The sequence below is a fragment of the Peromyscus leucopus genome, chromosome X (genome assembly GCF_004664715.2).
Source record: "Peromyscus leucopus breed LL Stock chromosome X, UCI_PerLeu_2.1, whole genome shotgun sequence".
In the NCBI taxonomy this organism is placed as follows: domain Eukaryota; kingdom Metazoa; phylum Chordata; class Mammalia; order Rodentia; family Cricetidae; genus Peromyscus; species Peromyscus leucopus.
In genome coordinates this window covers 94,408,907-94,427,343 of record NC_051083.1, presented here as the reverse complement: position 1 = coordinate 94,427,343, position 18,437 = coordinate 94,408,907, and the positions used below count along the sequence as shown (strand labels likewise).

The window sequence follows — 18,437 nt, the reverse complement described above, 5'->3', positions numbered from 1 at the left end:
AGTTTTAGTAGATTACAGCCATGCTCAGTCACATGCATATTGTCTAGGGCTGCTTTTACAGCACAGAATAGTTACAACAAAGGCCACATGGCCTACAAAGCCTAAAACAGTATCTACCTACTCCTTTACAGAAAAAAAGTTTGCTCCCCTCTGATTCAAGCGATCATGGTTTGACTTAAGGATGTGGTGATATCAAACAAAAGAATCAGTAAGGGTGGAGACTGTGACCTATTGAAGAGGTTCCTCCAAACCAGAAGACAATTAAGAGGTGGACACTTGACATTATCTCTTTGACAAATATTTTGGTAAAAATTATAGTTATGTAAACTACACATTCAAATAATTTCACAAGAGTATTTCTCCCTGATTCATTTATTTTATTATTTGAGCAAGAAAGCAGACTTCTTCTTAGTACTTATCCCCAAAGAGGTCACACCTGAAAGGATGAAGAACAGCAGAACCATATCTCATCCGCTGGTACTTGCAGCATCACGGAAGCTGCTGTCTGTCTCCCAGATGCTCCCATTCCAGCTGCTGAAGACTTGCTGTCCCCATGCAAGACAAGCTGGAGGCAATGGATTCCGAATCCTTCTCCTAGACTCTATGATTTTCTCTTTCTTTTCAGGGAAGGGTTGATGCCACTGATCTTTTTTTTTTTTTAATTTCTGAAAAACCATAATTGGCTCAGTCATAATTGCTATTGAGTTTGTATGCTGTTGGCATATTAGGCACTTGCTGACCAGAAAAGTTTTATGTAACAAGTTCTTGTGGTGCCGGATGGAAGGCAGAAGACCTTTACATTGAGTTCTCACTATCTTACACACTCAGAATCTCAAAATCTTCCTCCAGGTCAAAGTCCTCCAGGTGCTCAGTAGAGTCTATGAATTCTGTTGGAATACAGAAATGAGAAAGTAGAAAAGCTTGACACTCGGGCTGATGTTCTCAATCAAGATAATACCCAGCCGTTGCCACTTTGTGGGTCTGAATCAATTTGCTAAAGCAGGGTTTGTCTGGAGGAAATGTACAATTAGGACTACTATAAAGTATAGAAATTTTCTGTAAGACTCAAAACAACCAGGCCTGTTTATAGAGGCCTGCTCCCAGTGATCTGGTTAAGGCTCGCCATGGCACTCTCTTTGTCTTTCTGCCAGTTTGTTGAGACCAGGTCTTGGGATATAGCTCAAGCCAGCCTGGAACTGAGGATCCTCCAGCCTTATTTTTCTGTGTGATTACAGGCATACAACTACCAACCCAAACCTCAAGGTACTTTTTGAGGCCCCATGCCTCTGATTTGTTATTCTGAAACAAATTCTAGTCATCTTGAGTTTTGAATAACAAATCTTTTACACTAAGTTAATGTTCTTTTGTTAGTATTCTTTAAAACCAACAAATGTCAGCTTCTCCGAAGATTAAAATATTCAGAAGCACCATTCTTAGATCAGGCTAGATGAGTAGAAACTTCACTTTTTCATAAGTGATATGAGTCCACAATTGTTTTTATCTCAGCAAATAGTTGCAACATACGGGGCTGCTGGCCAAGAGCTTACAGAAACAGCTTACCTGCGCCTGTGGTTGTCACTTCTGGCTTGGCTGGAGGTACAAAGGGAGGCCAGTGTGCTGGGTGTTTCTGAACTAATTCAAACATCCTCAAATTCTCCTTTAGAATTTCCTGAGTTGACAAAGAAAGAGCTGTAAATACCATGGAGTCACTACACTTCTGCTTACTTGGCAGTCCAAGAAACTAAACCGTGAGAGTAGCCTGGTAGTTGATAGGTGGGCAAAAAGGACCTAGAAAATACATTCGTCCTCTTCTTGAATCATCTAAAGACCTCAGCTGACGTCAATTCTGGGTCCAATTGACAAGGCAATAAGGACACTGGAGCAGACAGCTAATGGAGCCCAGTATGGACTGATCCAGTCAGGGGGCTCAGGGAGTTCACCAGGTATACAGGTTCAGCTAAGTGGAGGGGTGAAATATTCAAAACAGTCATTTAATCAAAATAAATATGCCCCAAGAGAATTCTGGTACACATTTGCATGCCTTCAGTTAGAGACCAAATTTGTCTTGGTTTAAATGATAGTCATCATTAAATTGTCATTCGGGCTTTAAACATCAATGCAGCATTGCTACATTCTAAAATGGAAACATTTCCTTTAAAAAATAACTTTTAGAGCTGAAAACATTGCTCAGTGGTTAGGAGCACTTTCTGCTCTTCCAGAAGAAGCAACTTTAGTGCCGAACACCCACAATGGGCAGGTCACAACCTGTACCTAAGGCTCCAGAGGATCCAATGCCCTCTTCTGGCCTCCATTGGCACGTATATACACAGGGCATACTCACACAAACACATAAGTAAAGGTAATAAATGTGAATCTTTAAAAAATAATTCTCTTGGTTGTGTGTGGGGTAGGCATATTCCTCAGTGGTAGCCACTGATAAGGCCCTTATTCAAGTGATTCAGGCAACCCTAATTAAATATAATGGGCTACAAACAATAAACAAAAAGACATGAAGATAGGACGGGGGACTTGTTGAAGAAAGAGTTTGGTGGGAAGGAGATAAGAGAGGATAATGACAGAGAATATGACCAAAGTACATTGTGTGTGTGTGTGTGTGTGTGTGTTGAAAGAAGAAAAAAGAAAGGACATATATATGTAACACATTACATGCCTTATTTGTGAATAATATTTACACAGTTACAGCAATAAGACTACTTGTTGTTTTTCCCACTACAAAGAAAAAATAATTCTCTTGGGCTGGGGATAAAGCTCAGTGACAGAGCACTTCCATGAATGTGCAAAGCCATGGGTTCAGTCCTCAGAATTGTGGCAACAGTGATAATAGTAATAATAATATTTCTCTTGAACTGGGCATAGTGGCTCATATCTATAATCTTAGTATACCAGAGGTTGAGGAGGAAGTATCACAAGCTTAATGCCAGCCTGGGCGTCCTACTGAGTTCCAGGCTAGCCTGGGCCACATGGCAATAACTTCTCTCCAATAAATAAATAACTGGAAAATCTACATTTTGTTTCACTAAGCTATTATCTGAGGTTACAGATTCAGTTAGGGACATCAGTGTTAATCATTTGTTCCTTGTAAAGAAAAATATTTCCTCCATTTGCATACAACACTCTGGGGTCCTGTAATCCTTTGGTTTTGGAAGACAGAACTTCATGTCTCTGGTACCCCACCAGATACTTTAAAAAATACTTCCTATGATCTCCCTTAATGCATTCAGTGAACACATATCAATATATGACATCTATTTTGGTGTGTTAGAGGCTGACAATGAGGGAAATGGATAGATATTAGGAAACCAATACAATAATGCTCTTTTACACGCTATACCAAAAAGGAAAACAAAATCATTTGTCACAGACTTCTGCAAATGCTGATCCCTTTCAGTGGTCACAGGCCTGTATTTTAGATAAATAACCCAGGTAATAGAAGGAAAAGTCCTCTAAACCACAATGTTATATACTGAGTTGTAAATGAACCACTAAACACCTAGAAAACATGTTAGTCTCTTTAACCATCTCAATGTTACAACCATAGCAGGGGAGAAATTCGGGCTGAGCAATATGAAGCTGGTGGCTTGAGGTTAAAACAGCCTGAGCAGCATCACTCAGCGAGGTGCAGCACTCATGGCACCCTTGGCGAGGTGCAGCACTCATGCAGCAGCCTGCAGTCACTGGCATGCAGTCATCACGGCCTTGGCGAGGTGCAGCACTCACTGGCAGTCACGGCCTTGGCGAGGTGCAGCACTCACTGGCAGCTCACGGCCTTGGCGAGGTGCAGCACTCACTGGCAGTCAGGCTTGGCGAGGTGCAGCACTCACTGCAGCAGGCCTTGGCGAGGTGCAGCACTCACTGGCAGCCACGGCCTTGGCGAGGTGCAGCACTCACTGGCAGTCATGGCCTTGGCGAGGTGCAGCACTCACTGGCAGCGCCGAGTCTATCACTCAGCTGACACACTTACAGGCGTAAGTCTTTCTTCGCCTGTCCCAAACTTATGCAGAGTTCTCCATATCCGACAGGTTCTTTGTTACCTTAGTTTCCTCCTCTTGTAACCAAATTCTATCAGACTGGTTTGGTGTTACTATGTGAAAGTAATCTTAAAAAGGAGTCAGATTTAGTAGCTTTCATGTTTATACTTTTAAAAAAATTGTACATCCTTACCTTCTGGACAAGGCTACACCAATTATCAAAGTCTTTTTCTTCTTTGCAGAAAAACCCCTTGGGTGGAGGAAGAAGAACACTATTTAGAATTTCCCTTTACAAGATGGAGCTGTTGTCCCAGAATTGGGAGGTGGACCACTGTCTGGGCCACTGACTTCCTGGGCTCTCTCTCCCTGAAATCACTGGTTTACAGATGCACACGCATGGCCAATCTCTCTCTTCTTCCTTCCTTTCCTCTCTTTCTGCTTCACTCTCTCCTGTCTCCTCCTCCCTCCTTCCGTACTCATTCTTCCCCTTCCTCCTCCTCTCTTCCTCCTGGTCTCTGTTTCTTTGTTGCCTTCTTCCTCTCCCCTCAACATTGTTAGGTATTTTAACTTGGAGATCAGTCCCTAAAGCATGGGGTTAATTTCATCACATTTAGTGTACACACACACACACACACACACACACACACACACACACACACACACTATTCTATTACAGCAGGAGAAAAAAATCCAAATAGTACTTTTAGCTAGAAGCATTACTTTTAAAACGTGGCTTTGACTCTTCAAAAAATTATCTATTATATTTGTGAGAAGCAGAAGTATCCTTCTGCCTGACGGTCATCCCTCAGTAGGACAAGAATGGTCCAAAACAAGAGGGGAGTGCTCAGTCCTTGATCACTAGTGCTCTGATGGATGAAACAGGAAATGAGGATGCAGAAGGGCCTAAGAAATACTGGCTACTTCACAGGCAGGGGCCCTTTCAATATATGTTGATAACAATAACACTTTCTAGAACAAGCCCGAGACTTCCTGGATTTGGGCATCAAGAAATAGATACTGACCTCTCAAGGATTCTTACTCCCTATCCCTTCTTGTCATTTCCCACCTTATATTTCTATGGCAAACATTTGAGGGCTAATGCTATTACTAATGTTTATACCCTGTTTTCTGTGTGCCTGATCCTGTGCTAACTGCCTATATATATATCACACCTCATATAACCAAACAATGAGGGAAGTATCATTTCCCTTGTTCCAGATATGTGAAGACTGGGGCTCAGAAAGGTTGTGACTTTTCCTACCTAGTTAAGTAGCAGAGCTTAGGTTCTAACTTGAGCAGTTTGGACCCAGGGTCAGTGCTTAACTGCCATAGTATAGTGCCTCATTTGGGGGTGCAGAGCAAATGCACTGTTGCTATGCTACCTGACAACTTGGGCAAGTGCCAAGAAATCCACATTTAACAGGCTGCCACCAGAGCTCCTTCAAACACCCACCAAGGCCACAGATGGATCCAAGTTCAGGATACTCATTCGCTGTGGAGACTGCAGGCAATGGAAAGTCTGATCATCTACTAGTCCACTCTCTTCAGAAGTGTCAACAAAGGTCTGGGTTGTGTGAGGGTCCAAGAAAATCAGCTCATCACCTGTTTTACAAAGACATGTTTAATCTTTGAAGAACCACTGGCCCTGGCCCCCCAGCTATCCTAAGGATGCACTTTCCCCCACCCTACCCGTAGTTCTCCTAACCCCTTCCCTTGCGACAATGAGAATGGGATGATAGGAAGCCCAGAGCCAGGGTAAGCATGCTGGAGAAGAGACATCTGTACCAAAATCTAATCAAAGAGAAGACTTGACCTAACACATCTCCCCTGAGTCCAACTTCCAAAATGAAAAGGGATAGGGCTGGGGAAGGTGGGAATGAGAGAACACAGGATGACATGGCAGGCTCTGTGAGCAGCAGTTGCAAAGAAGGGATAGGAGAATCCCTAAAGCTGTGAGCTCCAATGCCACTAGGGGGCGATCTGCACCTTCCAGCATTGGAAGGCATCTTGAGACACACCACTGGTTATCAGACCCATACTCAGAGAGCACCTCTCAAAATGGATAAAGCCTTGGCCTCCAAAGGAAATTCTACCCACACACAATGGGAAGTTAAGCTCTGTGGAACAGATCCCAGTATGCTGATGCCTGTTCATGATTAGCAATTAGCTAGTGGGTTAGTAATTGTGAGCAAATCTGTCAGTTTCCATCAGAAAAGATAGCCTCTGTTATGTAAACACAGATTCACTGGGGAAAAAAAAACTACTTGGAATGCCTGACCTGTGTGTGTGTGTGTGTGTGTGTGTGTGTGTGTGTGTGTGTGTGTGTGTGTGTGTGTGTTGCTGGAGATCAAACTCAAGACTTTGTGTATACTACGCAAGCATTTTACCACTGAGCCAAAGCCTAAGTCCAAGATGAGGGAGTTTCACACCTAAGAGAAAAGCCATGCTTCGCTAAGCTGCAAAAGCTCAACCTCAACACGACCCTGGAAGAGATTAGAGATGATAAAATGTCTACTGTGGTCCAATATTTAAAGGGCAGAAGTTCCTATGCTGGTAAGTAGACATAAATACCTCAAGAAGCATCTGGTCTCACTCTCCAGGCCCAAGACCATCTAGGTCTCTATGTCTTCAACTCAGGTGACAAAAGATTATTTACTAGCAGCAAGAAAATGCCCCCAAAGTCTTTGTAATTCCATGCAGGAGGGCACATCTCTGTGATTCCACTGGTAAAGAATATGTTACTGATGCCTGGTGAAAAGTTTCACTACTCTGTCACATAGACAAAGACAAACTGCCTAACTCATTTGCCTTTCAAACACCCTCATTTTCAACTGGTGTCATGGGGCCTGGTCTAATACCTTACATGGTATATAAGAACCAGAAATGTTCACCTCTGCAAAATATATGCAATACAGTACCCAATATAAAGTTATTTTAATGATCTTACTTTGAGTTACATATTTACTCACAAACATATAGCTATGAGTATGGAAATCAGCATCTCCGTATGATTTGAAACATGAAAGTCAAGGCACAAATTCCTCACTAGACCAATGTGAGCGAGATCAGTAGCACAATAGCTTCGGCTCACACTGAAGAGCAACACCAAAGATGTTCAGCATGAAGCTTGTCTAAGGCCTTACAAAAAGGTAGTTGGAAAGGGAAGTTGGGGACATAAAGACAGAAATCCCAAGAGGGATAGAACCCAACCATCTCCCAGAGTGCTTTAAGTTAAAACATTAGAAACGATAATAGCTTGTCAGACTGTAGCCATGACCTTTGCCCATGAGTGGAGAGGAGACAGCTTTGCAGGCTGCTTCTTTTCTGAGAGTATCTATAAGAGATACAGCAGAAGACATGACGTCCAAAAACTGACGTTGAGACTAACTAAGGGTCGCTACTGCAGCCTGTGGAGAACAGGCAGGCTGGTCAGCCATCTGCACAGATGGGGCTAATGCAGCAGATCTCCACATGGCAACCTGTACCCAAGAGCAAAGAACAAACAGTTCCTTCTCTCCAAGCAAGCAAAATCTGACAGCCAGAGTATCAACATGGCCAGAGCCTCCCACAGCTAGATCTTCTCCAGCTGCCCACTTGGCAGGAGGGCCCTAGGGAAAAAAATGGGAGGTGGGGAGGGCAGACAGAGATGACCAAATTGGGATCAAATCCTGACTTCTCTGTTTGTTAGCTGAGTGGCATTGAGTAAATAATCTCTCTTAATCTTCATCTCACTATGTGCAAAATGAAAGTAACAGTCTCTCTTGCAGGGGTGCTAATGATGATGAGAAAAGTATGGACATGTTCAGTACAGACTTTTCCCAAAAATACTTTTGATGCATGTTTAGTCAGATCTTAGCCACGGGAAACCACAGATACTAAGTGATAGTGATGGCTGTATATTTTTGTATCACTTTGTTTGACAAGAACTCCAAAGCTTAGACAAAAAGGGCATCTGAAAGTTCATGGCTCCAAATACTGGGTTTTGTACTTAGAAAAATACAAGGTACTATGAGCTCCAGATTTTTCCATTAAGTTGTCATTTTAAGGCTGGATCAATAGATGGCAGCATTACAGAAACAGAGGCAGCTGTGTGGCAAGCCCCACAAGAAAGCCAGGCACAAAGAACTAAGGACGGACAGTGGTAATGGGTGGGGCCATCTCTCACTGAACACTTACTCTATGTCTAACTCTTTGCCAAGTAGTTTACCATGAGATGACCTAACAGAGAGTCAAGAGCTGGCGTCTTTTAAAGGACAGAAACATGAGCCTGAGTTATCTTTCTCCAGCTGTCAAGCCACGACCTAGCAGGGGACTCGTGTGCAAAGTCAGCAGTCATGTGTGTTACCATCCCACCTCCCTGATCTCCAAAGGAGATCTGAGCAGATGATCGGTGCCCGCTCTACTCTGTTCTCTGCATATTCTCTCCTGGTGCTTGTTCAGCTATTCTAGCTCTTCTTGCCTGGCAAGCAGTCTAAGTTCATGACTTTCGTGAATCCCAGTGTCCGACCGCTCTATTTCCAGAAGAGAATGTCCTGTGCCAAATCTCTGTAGCCATATCCCTCCTTTTCTCACAATCCCCAGCATTCATCAGGTGTCTGGCTGGGCTCCTGGTTCTTAAAGCGTTGTCTGCGGGGCAGCAGCAGCACTGAAGACCCTTAGAAGAGCAAGTTGCAGGCCCATCTTAGACTTACTGAGTCTGTATCTTAACAGGTTCCCAAAGGGACATGTGAACAAACGGAGCATAGATGGACCATCTAGCATGCCATGTGCTAAGGGCTTTCAAGGTGTCTGATCACAGCTAGAGTAAAGTGGCAAGACCTCCACCATATGCAGAAAATGACGGACTAATCGGAGGGCCCACATTAGAAGGTTAATAGGTTTGTTTTGTTTCATTTTTGAGACAGGATCTCACTATGTAGCCCTTGCTAGCCTGGAACTCACTATTAACCAGGCTAACCTGAAACTCATAGAGATCCACTTGCCTCTGTCTCCCTAGTGTTGGGATTAATGGTGTGCTCTACCATACCCAACTATAGAGGACTACAGAGGTTCCTATTTTTAAGGCTTAGTCACACTATTGGGAAAGGGTCAACTCTGCCTTTTCATCTAATTTCTACCCATCCATGGCTCTAAATAATGAGACAGCAAGTCTATTCATGGTGACCTGGGCAACCAGTGGATGCTTCAAGGCTGTTGCCTGAACTTCAATAGAAAGGAGATCAGCAAAGGCAAAGTACTGAAACCCAACTGTTCTGGACCCACATGCAGGAGAGGACCATTCTGGAGCAATGCTGGGACCTTGTGTCCAACCAGAAGAAAAGAGCAAAACTATCCCATCAAGAAGCAAAGAAATAGAAGCATAATGGGGACCCCAGATCCATCAAGCACAAGGAAGCAAGAATTAACTGTATAGGTCAGGTTGGAGACAGAAGGAGCTGACCAGAGGCCACAGTATCCCTAGGCTAAAGCAATGCCCACTCACTGGAACTTCCTATAGCCCAGGAACACCTTTGCCCCACACCCTTCCCTAGCCCATGACAACTTACTTGCAATTCATCCTTTCTTACCTAAGAATCCTATGAAATAATAGGCGTTATTTGGCTTTCCTCCTAAAGCCCCTAAAGACTGTGGCATCTTAAAACACTCCTAAAGGGAAAGAGAATGCAAGATTCTCAACTCACTTGTGGACTGCTGCTCACGGATCTCTGTGCTGACATGGCGGTGTGATGGGCAGGCAGCAATGGGCTCAAGAAAAAAGGAGACTTACTTTGAATGCTTCAATATACACAGGATTGATTTGGTTTATGCCCAGGCGAAGGGGCACGATGAGCAGCAGGGGTTTCCAAGCTGGGCATGTGGCAGAGGGGCCTTTACTCTGATGGGAAGCGGTCAGAGAATCAGGAGGGCTCTCATCAACTGTGTCAGCACCCACGGGAAGAACACAGCACATTTTCTCTAGAAACAGAAGGCAAGAGATCTGGATGAGGCAGGAGGATGTAGGAATAGGAGCTTTTTCAAAGGTAAAACAGAGGGACCTAGCATGCCTGGAAGACCCCCTCCTTTGCCACCATGGACCAGCCAGCCCCACTTCCCACAGGAATGGCAGGCTATTCCTTCAGCTTCTGGCTCTTCATATTGGCCATTGCGCACTTTCTTAGTGTCCATCAGATATTCTAGACTCTTTGCAAGAATCTCATTTCTAAATTAGTCACTTGGAGGTAGCTATGTGAGGATATCTATGTATATCTTCCACCAGGTTCGGCGTGTCGGTGTCCTTAGTCAGCTTTAGACACCCTTCCCTCCAAGAGCCTGCCAATCAATGATTTGGAAAAGTAAGCCTGTGCCTGCCGAATAACCGGCACAAGCCTCTTATCTGATCCCCATCTTACCTATGCTGATCTTCAGGATCACGATACTTCTAGTTAAACACACCTTTGCTTCCTGCAGCAAAAGCCCCCTGTGCGGCATCTGTCTGGAGTATATAAATATTCACAGTTTTTACCTCTCCTTTCAGGGTCTAATTGACTTGTTCAACTCCCCAATGTGGTATATTATCAGAGCCCACTCTTGCTTTTCCCTCAGGCCTCCCGTGTCTCTGTGAATATGAGCAGGCTCGCAGTAGTTGTCCCTTCTAGTACTGCCACGATTTTGTCTGAATCTTCTCTGTATGTTAAGGAAGTAATATCATTCCAATTGCACAAGTCTTTAACCTAGTCGTAGGACTGCGAGCATCAGGGTATGTCCCCGTTGCTCTAGGATCGTCCATGCTTAGATATCTTCAGAGTGATTTTCACTGTGTGTCGAATGCGACATATAGAAACATAAATCATCCAGTAAGTATATTACCATCAACAGTGTGTGATATATTCTGGAAGACTGTGTTTGTGGTTAATAGAATGTAAAGCTTATTATTTGCGAGAAGCTAGAAAGATCAAACAACACTGGAAGAATGCACTGGATGATTATCAGCTGGATTAATGGTACATACTGTTATTTCCAGTTTATCTAATGTATCACACAGGGCTGAGACCACAGAAAGACCTGTGTTGGGTTGGGGCTTCTGCGCCTTGACAGAGTAGTCCGCGCCGAAAATTTCCTCTTTCTGCAGGCGATTTTGGAGGAATACCACAGATCGACTTGTTTATAAGTGAGAGCTTCTAAAAGAAGGAATCGGCCCAATGACTTCTTGTGAGGTTAGGGGGAAGGGTGGGACAGAAATATTCTACGCGATCGATCTCTCAAATGGGCCACGATGAAAGTATTCCTATTGGAGGAAAAGAAATGGCATCTATGTATCAGTAAAGTTCCTCCAATTATCAAAAGTGGATTTCCAAACGGTATTTGGTGTTTTCCTTAAATATAGGAGGGAAGACGATTAGTGTCATCAATTATTGATTTTCCTTTTGAAGAAAATGTTAAAAAGGAGTGCCTTGGCTATAATATTTTAGTTAAAATGATACTAGTTGGGGACTGGTGTGGCTTTCAGCTTTTTCAACCCACGTGCCTAGGATAATTGCACCTATGCTAGTTGTCATGATTCGGAAATCCTGCACTTCTCGAGGTTCGAGTAACCAAATTCGCTATCACCAAAGCGTACAAACTGTCGTGTGTGTGTGTTTGTGTGTGTGTGGTGTGTGGTGAATCGCTTGTGTAGAAATGCTAGTGAAGACGGCAGAAGGCAGGAGTAAGGACCATGCACAGCAGGAACGATACCGAGAAGAGGAGAGGGTGACGAGAGAGAAGAGAGGAGATCACAAAGCGTCAATATGAGTGTGGGTCCCATAATGGTATTTGGGAGTTGAGCTTGGAAACAAAAAAGAAGGGAAGCCAGAGAACAAAGGAGCCAAGGTGACGAGAAAATAGTAGGACCAGAACTCCCATATTTTTGCTTCTCTGCGTGCCCCAGCTCTATGACTAGCCTCGGAAATGCCAGACTTCGCAATGGAGGAACGTGTCGAGTGACAGACTGTAGCGGTTTTGAGGTCAGGAGAGGGTATGGCCCTACTGAGGGAATCACAGAGAAGGAGAACATGAATCAGGGCTACAGTGGGGATGGTGACGATAGTTCCATTTTGGCGATTGTGAGGAGGTCGGTAATGCTCTAAGTTTAGCCATTTATATCTTCATGGTGATCTAGGATATCACCAAATTGAGCAAAAGAATTTTAAAAAATAAGCTACCACTTTAAAATAGATAGATGGCTAAAAGCAAATTACATATCACAGAAGAGGTGGGAAAAAACTTTGTAAAAGTGTGAGACGATAACTATTCCATTTTCAGATATTTGTGAAATGGTGCAAAACTTTGAAGAAGTATAGTAAGGTCCAAATATTGATTGCTATTAGCTTAGCCTTATAATGTAGAGCGTACATTGAGAAACTCAGGTGTCAATTCTGTCTGTTATTAGCTCGACACGTAGGATTATCTTTAAATAATATACATTAAGGATATATTTTACCGGCATCTTGAAGGCATATTGCAAACGTTATCTTTATAGTCCTCCAAAATCAAATAACTTAATATTGATGGTATAATATTTTTAAGTGAAAGTGTGCTCGAAAATCGCAGGGTCTCGGGCTTGATCTGACCATAACACAGTCGGCAGTTCTCACTGGATAAACATTTCAATAAATAACTACACTCTACAAAGATTAATTCCACACACAGATAATAATTATATTGGCTGCTCCATCCTTTCTTTCGCCTTACACAAGCATGCTCCACAAGCTGAGAGTTAGAAGCAATGAATGATTTATTGTTTGGAATTCCTATTGGAAAAATTGTTTGTTTATCTCTTACAAATAATACCTAGCAAAATAATGCACAATCTGTGTATCTAGAGTAAGTTTGTTTAGTCTCTGAAAGAGGCCTTTCTCCCATAAGAAGATGCTGTATTGTTCCAAAATCAATTTATTCCGAAAGAGTCCCTCTTTCAATTGCCCAATCTTCTTTAGGCGAACTTTGCTTCTTTCTTTGGAATTGAAAGCCCCAGAGCTGGTCGTTTGTTTGATTCTGTGTGTGTGTCGAATGTGATTGGTGATGGATGTGTGTGCATGTCTATACAATGGCCAGAAACCTAGGTGATATATTCATGATCTTTTACACTCAGTTGCTGTGGCATCTGCCCCAATTGGTCCTGGGCCTCCACCTATACTTTTGTGTTTATTTCTGAAGCGTCTGAACTCACTGCTATATTACATGTGACAGTAAGGTATGATGACATCGGATGCGTTAAATTAACAGCTACAACAGTGTTAGCCGCCTGAAGATGCTCCTTCAAGGGAGAATGAAATCTGATCCACCTCTCCACGTAACTGTTTTGGCATAAGAGAAGTATGTCCGTTTGTGCCATAGTTGGTTCGGTTATCTATTATACCTTTAAAAGTATTCTTGCTTTATCAATGCTTTTTCGAACAAAAAATAATAAGAACCCCTCATTATTAAATAAACACAGTACTTAGTGGAGCCACATCCTCGGTCATTCTCTATCGACCTCGTTATACTTTAAACTTATAAACTTTAACTAAATTTATAATGTTTACTTGGTATTTTAGGTTGTACGGACGGTCTCCAGTTTGCCAATTAAAAATCGCTCTCAACTGGAAGACTCGTATGTGATATTGTGATTCATTTTAGGCTCTCCAACCTCCTGGGTTCACTTAGTTTTTTTTAACTTTAGATAGTGTAGAAATAGGTCTTATTAGTGATTCAGTAGAATTGACTCAGTGTCTCCTTCCATAGTTATGCTGTAATTTGAATATTAAGGAAATTATGACCAGTAGGTGGAGACCAGAATCTATCCTATAAATCGCCCGCAGATCGCTTCCACCCTCATTTCAGGCCTATAAGAGCGTTGACTTGCACCCGCGTGGAAAGAGACACTGAATGGGAAATAAAGAGCCCTGGGTCCTGGGTTTGCCCAGATAGTTTATGTTTTTGGACAAAAGTTATGTAAAAATGCGCTTGTGATCAAAACTTTCTGTTATCCCGGTGCTGTGGCTAGAAGAAGAATGAGAAATTATGTATGAAGCATTGGGTGCTATTCGTATGAAACCAGAGAATTTTGAATATTCTAAGGGAGTTATGGTCAGAAAATCAAATTGGCCCTTAGTGCACTATGTCAATACTGATCAACTATGTTATGATGGCCGTGTAAGGACTCTCTGGTTGATGCTGGTGTAGGAAATGACATGTATTCAGTAGAACCAGATTTTGCAAATATACTGGATCTTGTGATATCGATATGTTCCCAAATATGGCTTTAAAGTTGCGCACACGTAAGTGTAATGGGACGTCTTTAACTATAGTGTGTGAGTGGCAATGGATACTCCTCCCGTAGAAAATGACATTTATATTTCGCTAGTTATGGAAAACCAGGACCCCATGTCTTGTAATCTCTGGTTTTGGCAAATTCAATTCTAGGGGCTTTGTGAAAATTCTCCCAGTCTCCACAAGTGGTAAAATCTTAATGGTGGGTAGATATGTTCCTAAGATTTTGTCGTATGTATTAGTAGTGGGTAGCTACAATAGCTCCAAAATCTTTAGCCTATTTTTGGATCATATTAATGAGGGGCAACAGTCTCCATTTGTTGTTAAAGCAATGATACTAGTTCAATAGTTTAGTACTATTATAATAGTGTAAGAAGACAGCAATAACTTTTGCAGTTTATGTCTCAATATGGTTCTTCTTAGAGATTAGTGCGATAATCATCGCATCTTAAATTCACACTTTGTTTTAGAGTGAGAGTTATCTGTTTGCTTATTGTTATGTGCGACGGCAATCCAACAAAGTCTGAGGACATTAATGCTAGAAGTGGTTGAGTGAGGAACCTCAAAAAATTGGAAGGAGATATTGATGTAAGGCTAGAATGTTCGTCACACTGTCAACTCAGAAACCGAAGCACAAGCATGTATTGAGAACATAAAAAGGATTGCGAAACAAGAATCATGCATCTTCCTTTGTTCAACTCGATAAGAATTTTAATCTTGGGGCATCTTTCTGGCCGCCAATGAATGCTCGAGGGCACACTTAGTTCTAGTTGGGGGATCTGACATCTAAGTGCTACTAAACGCACATCGCGTCGGTTTGTCCAGGTTCTTCTTTTTCTGCAGCGGGAAGAGAAGGAGAGCAGAGATTCATAGAACCGAAGAAGAACTTTAAATAATGCACCTTTCTAGCAAGAAGATTGGTCTGGATAAAATTGATCAACTGGATACCCTTCGAACACAATATGCTGTTTTAAAATAAATAAAATAATACCGTCCATTTGTTCATTGTTAAAAAAAATCAAGATACAATCACACCATGAATAAGAAAGAATTGCATTTGAAACCAGCAATCCCGATATGGGCGCGGCTGAAACTCTGTTTTGACCCTAGCTTCCACGTGAATGAGATGACGTCTGAACTATTTTGTATACATTCTTCTCGGGATAGGTTGTACCAGTAGACCCTATTGCACTTCCGGAAATGCTGCCACTTCCCTCATCGTTACGTGGTCAGACTATAGGCAAAGTGTACCGATATGCCCAGAATGTTTTATGACTGTCAGATCTTAAGGCTTGTTTTGAAACGTAACCAATCCTAAGCAGCAAGAAAGTGAATTCAGTTGTGGTACCATTACAAGTTAGCTTACTGGTTAACGTACACTTGGTAGAGAAATAAAGCCAGGAGCTATAGAGTTTTTTATGCGTGTGTTCTCGATGGGAGAAATCCAAGAATCAAGGTTCCCTTATCCAAAGTGGCATATCCATGATACTAAGAACAACCTAAATTTATTGTGCTACTCGAGTAGGCACGCATATGCATCTCGTAATTGCAAGTAGTAAGAAAAGACTAAGAATTGGCTAACTTAACCATGGGACAAAATTTTGTTTTAAGACAGTTATGGCCCTTGACGAAGAGAGCCCTTGTGCGGAATATTTTGATGAAATTGCCTGAAGAGCTAATTGGACAGACCTTCCTTAATTATATTGAGAGTGCAAGGCTGAATAATACGAAATGAGCATACACAGAAATATTATCCGAGAATACGAGGAGAGGGCTCCGTACAAGTTCTATCGTTCGCATTTCTAGTATGTCTGAAATTATTTCTCTGTGATTTAAATTCCAATCTCATCTATTTTACCATGAAATCACAGTCGAAGTAGACTTGTACTATGGAATTCTGCCTGTAAATTTTCTCGCTGGTGTGTATAGTGATTGTATGGGATTGAAGCAGGCTGGACCGTGGCTAAGTTCACTATGGACCCGGCAGGAAAGTGCGCCATGGCAGGTATAATAATCATGGGCCCCAAGTTGATAGTAGTTCTCATGTTCTGGCTGCCTCATCCCTGTTTATCAGCACCTGGGTGTGGTTAGTGATGGTACGAGGGTGAGACAATACAGTCTGTGCATGAAGTTTTCCTCCACTGGCAGATGGCAGAAGGAGAGAAATACAAGAATGCCCTACAGATGTGTACTGATTGACATTCACACCACTTACACCTTGAGCCGCTCTACCTCATCTATATAGCAGAAGACAACTGGAATATAAAGTGACTATTATGACATGTGAGTATCTGATTCCGTTAATAGTGTGTGCTCGAGTGGCTTGACATTGACGATTGAATAGGCTGTAATCTCCACAATATGACGCTCCTTGTGAGAAAATCTCTGTTTCCTTCCCACCATAAATCCCAGGTGAAAAGTGATGTACACTCATGTTTGACTTGGGCGCCAAAGGACGTGGCTACGTCTAATCTGTGTACCGTACTTAACATAGTAAAGGAACCCAGTAAATGCTAAAGAATTAGTGAGTTTTAAGAAAACAATGGTTTATTTTATGAGAAGGGTACAGTGGGGTACAATGCTTTCTGTTATCTGTGGGTAGAAATGTTGCTTGAATTGGGTGTTAAAAGTGTTTGGCGTGCCAGGAGTTATTTTGTGGTGTAGGGAAAGAGAGTCCAGAACAACGTTGTATGGGTTTTCTCTCCTTCGGTTGAGTCACAGAGGCAAGGAGGCTGTTAACGGCAAAAGGGATAGCCGCCTCAAAATCGGTCGTGGTTATCCCATCATGGATGTGGCGAGCACAGCACCTTTTACCCACTGAGTCATCTTTCTGTAGCCCCATTAATGAGGCTTTATTACTATACAGATTGGAATAGGAGTCTATTGTTCAATTGCGCGTCACAGCGTCAGAATTAAGCAGCCAGGCAGATTAGTCACGTATATGTCCTATTAACTTCATAAAGACCCGGGCCGATGGGTTCCCTGGCACATGAACAGCCATCTGTAGGGTGGAAACAGGAGCAATGAGTACTAACCTGGATACAGCCAAATCTATTATACATGACTACAGCTTTAACCAATGTGGTTTATTGTTTAAAGATAAGCAAGGAGGTCGACGCGTGTCTACTTAACTCATCATCATTCAAGATAATGAATGGGCCAGAAGTTCTGAACAAAATGGATAGTAGAAGAAGTTCATGAACGGTTCCTGGTTTCTTTTATGGTGGGAAGATTGGGATTGCCAAGCATACACTTAACGCTGGGAGGTTTAGGGTTTGGCTGCGGGAGCGGGGGAAGAAGCATAAGAGCAGCAGAAACAAGCAGATGCCAGACTTTTACTTTACTTTAACACCTGTAGCGACTGTATTTGGTCCAAACCATTCACCAATTGATTTTCTGCCCATTGTGCCAAGCTTACAACAGCACCACAATTGATGGCTGGTGTTGAATTAAAGAAAAAAATATATAATACATGTCTGGAGGCCACATAAGATACCTTTATTGTTTGAGTGTCGCAGAACAAGGGAACTCACTGTGATTTTTTTAGTGTGGATTGACGGAATAGTGCGATTATAAGGAAGAAGGACACAAAGACTTCAGTAAAATTTCAAATTTATTATACTTTAGGAAAGGAAAAAAAAGGCTCACAGCATACTCTCGAGAACGTACTAAATATTTTGACCTGCAGGGAGTCTTATCCCATCTGATTGGAATCGAATAGCAACTCAGTCTCTTATCGTAATCTAGGAACACTCATGCAAGAATTGTTCCTTTTGCCTTTATTCTTTGTATATGGGTGTTCTTTTGTTGTCGTCCGTCGCAAGGATTCCAATCTGGTGTGTGGGTAGGGCAGGAGATGATGCCCAAAACACAGTTAGTCTATGGAACACACAAGAAAGCATTGCTTAGTGGGACTCATGGCTGAAGAATGCAAAGGTATTCCTATTGCTGTTTATGATGGAGGGTGGTGCTGTGGGGGGAGAAGGGTGAAATAAGCAATATAACGGTTGTTTTAGTATAATGCTAGCGGACCCTTTAGAGACTTGTTCTCGTACTAGGATACATGGATGCAGTACATCTACAGGGATATAATTATCAACAAAGCATGACATCAAACAGAATTGGATGACGCACTCAGGAGTGAAAGGTGCTTGGCTTAACATTTTCATATAATGCATC

The 18,437-nt window shown here is 42.4% G+C and overlaps 1 protein-coding gene across 1 annotated transcript in view; it reads right to left on the bottom strand.

The window, feature by feature from the left end:
- Nucleotides 1–356: 356 nt before the first annotated feature.
- Atg4a (autophagy related 4A cysteine peptidase) overlaps nucleotides 357–18,437 on the bottom strand; it is a 62,413-nt gene continuing 44,332 nt past the window's right edge. Inside the window, exons 6-11 of the mRNA XM_028876902.2 lie at nucleotides 9,757–10,102; nucleotides 9,557–9,635; nucleotides 5,443–5,591; nucleotides 4,183–4,239; nucleotides 1,561–1,669; nucleotides 357–887 (exon numbers count right to left, since the gene is read on the bottom strand). Coding sequence (XP_028732735.2) covers nucleotides 817–887; nucleotides 1,561–1,669; nucleotides 4,183–4,239; nucleotides 5,443–5,591; nucleotides 9,557–9,635; nucleotides 9,757–10,102 — 811 coding nt within the window. The 3' untranslated portion in view covers nucleotides 357–816. The remainder of the gene's footprint in view (nucleotides 888–1,560; nucleotides 1,670–4,182; nucleotides 4,240–5,442; nucleotides 5,592–9,556; nucleotides 9,636–9,756; nucleotides 10,103–18,437) is intronic.